The 2,283-nt window shown below is 48.4% G+C and overlaps 1 protein-coding gene across 1 annotated transcript; it reads left to right on the top strand.

The window, feature by feature from the left end:
- The first annotated feature begins 936 nt into the window (after positions 1 to 936).
- On the top strand, positions 937 to 1,869 carry LOC132076941 (olfactory receptor 14A16-like). The gene has a single exon (XM_059478358.1). It carries the CDS (start codon positions 937 to 939, stop codon positions 1,867 to 1,869), a length of 933 nt encoding a protein of 310 aa, XP_059334341.1.
- Positions 1,870 to 2,283: the final 414 nt, after the last annotated feature.

Genomic DNA, 2,283 nt, shown 5'->3' with positions numbered 1-2,283 from the left:
TGACACTGTCCCCAGTCCAGGCTCTGCGCAATGCTGTCAGTGCAGCCAGGGAAGGAGCTGCATCTCCCTCAATCCAATGCCATCATAGGACACCTGGAATCTCCCTGAGATTTCAGTCAAAGCTTTGAGCTTCCCTGCAGGATACAAACCTGTCCTGTAGCATCTCTGTGTTATCTAAAAGCCCCATGGTGAGACACAGAAGGTCTATGATGAGAAAATGCTGTTGGGTTGGTGAAATTAGCCCTGTCCTGGGTACAAATGTGGGGCTGAGACCTTGAAAAGGGGATGGACATTTGGTGGACTGTGGGGATCCATCTGCTCTCAGCAATGTCAGGATGGTTTTTAAAGGAAACATGGGAGGGTGATCATCCTCTCTCTGGGAAAGGTGAAAGCCCAGAGAATCCTGGAACAGGACAGGGTGACAGACCTCCTTCCCTCCCTCTCCACTCACCACCTTGCCTCAGAGAACTCAGTGTTCTCCCTGAGGGCAGCAGAAATGCAGAGTTTCTGACATCCAAAAATATTCAGCAGGGGAGATGAATAAAAGCTGTAAATAACACTAGTACTTTTAAACAGACTTTACCATTCCTGTTCTCTGGCAGTGGGAGGGCAGATGCTGACAGGGCCTTCTGTGTTAACAGAGACTCAAAGAGGAACATGAGGACAGGTCCTTGTCCCTCGCCTATGTCTGCACAGCAAGGCTGAACTAAAAAAACCTCTGTGTGTACCTGCCCTGAACCTGAAGTCCCAGTCATGCAGCACCAGCCAGGGCTCCACACTTGGAGCTGAAGGAAAATCTGCTGGAAAATGAAAAGGGTGTCAGAGTGTTACAGGAGAAGGATCTGTGGGAAAGCCTTTAATTTTGCTGGAAGAAGTTTCTCCCAACCGGTCACTGACTTTTCTCCATGAACAGCTTCCAATGGCCAGAGACAGCAAATGTCTAACAGCAGCTCCATCAGGCACTTCCTCCTGCTGGCATTCGCACACACGCGGCAGCTGCAGCTCCTGCACTTCTGCCGCTTGCTGGGCATCTCCCTGGCTGCCCTCCTGGGCAACGGCCTCATCATCAGCGCCATAGCCTGCGGCCACCACCTGCACACGCCCATGTTCTTCTTCCTGCTCAACCTGGCCCTCAGCGACCTGGGCTCCATCTGCACCACTGTCCCCAAAGCCATGCACAATTCCCTCTGGGACACCAGGGACATCTCATACACTGCATGTGCTGCTCAGCTCTTTTTCTTAGTGTTCTTCATTGGAGCAGAGTTTTCTCTCCTGACCATCATGTGCTACGACTGCTATGTGTCCATCTGCAAACCCCTGCAGTACGGGACCCTCCTGGGCAGCAGAGCTTGTGCCCACATGGCAGCAGCTGCTTGGGCCAGTGCCTTTCTCACTGCTCTCATGCACACAGCCAATACATTCTCCCTGCCCCTGTGCCATGGCAATGCCCTGGGCCAGTTCTTCTGTGAAATTCCCCAGATTCTCGAGCTCTCCTGCTCCAAATCCTACCTCAGGGAATTTGGGCTCATTGTGTTTAACATTTTTTTACTATTTGGTTGTTTTATGTTCATTGTTTTTTCCTATGTGCAGATCATCAGAGCCGTGCTGAGGATCCCCTCTGAGCAGGGATGGCACAAAGCCTTTTCCACCTGCCTCCCTCACCTGGCTGTGCTCTCCCTGTACCTCAGCACTGGCACATTCGCTCACCTGAAGCCCCCTTCCATGTCCTCCCCATCCCTGGATCTGGTGATGTCACTACTTTACTCGGTAGTGCCTCCAGCCCTGAACCCCCTCATCTACAGCTTGAGGAACCAGGAGCTCAAGGCTGCAGTGTGGAGACTGATGACTGGATGGTTTCAGAATCATTAAACTGCTGGCCAATGTTTGCAAATCACTTGTAATAGAAGTGATATCTTATAATTCTTGGTTTCATTTTGGAGGTCTGTGAAAAACACTTATCACTTGGTTTTGACATTTTACGAGTTTATAAGTAATAAAGTGTTATAAAATAGTAATATAATTAGAGTAATAAAAATTTGGACAATTAGGATTTAGGACAATATGAGAAAATAAAAAACAAAGAGTTATGGACAGTCTGGGTACCTCTTTCTGGGAAAAATAAGACCAAAAAGGACACAGAGGATCAACTCTTAAAAACAACAGCCTGTTGAATATTCATACATCACATACATGATGCATAAATTCCAATTAAAGAAGGTATTCTTTCTGTTAGTGTGAACTTCTTCCTCTTAATCCTAACAGCATCTTCAGGGCTGAGCGAGG

The sequence above is a fragment of the Ammospiza nelsoni genome, chromosome 9, assembly GCF_027579445.1.
Source record: "Ammospiza nelsoni isolate bAmmNel1 chromosome 9, bAmmNel1.pri, whole genome shotgun sequence".
NCBI lineage: Eukaryota > Metazoa > Chordata > Aves > Passeriformes > Passerellidae > Ammospiza > Ammospiza nelsoni.
This window is presented reverse-complemented; position numbering and strand designations above follow the sequence as displayed.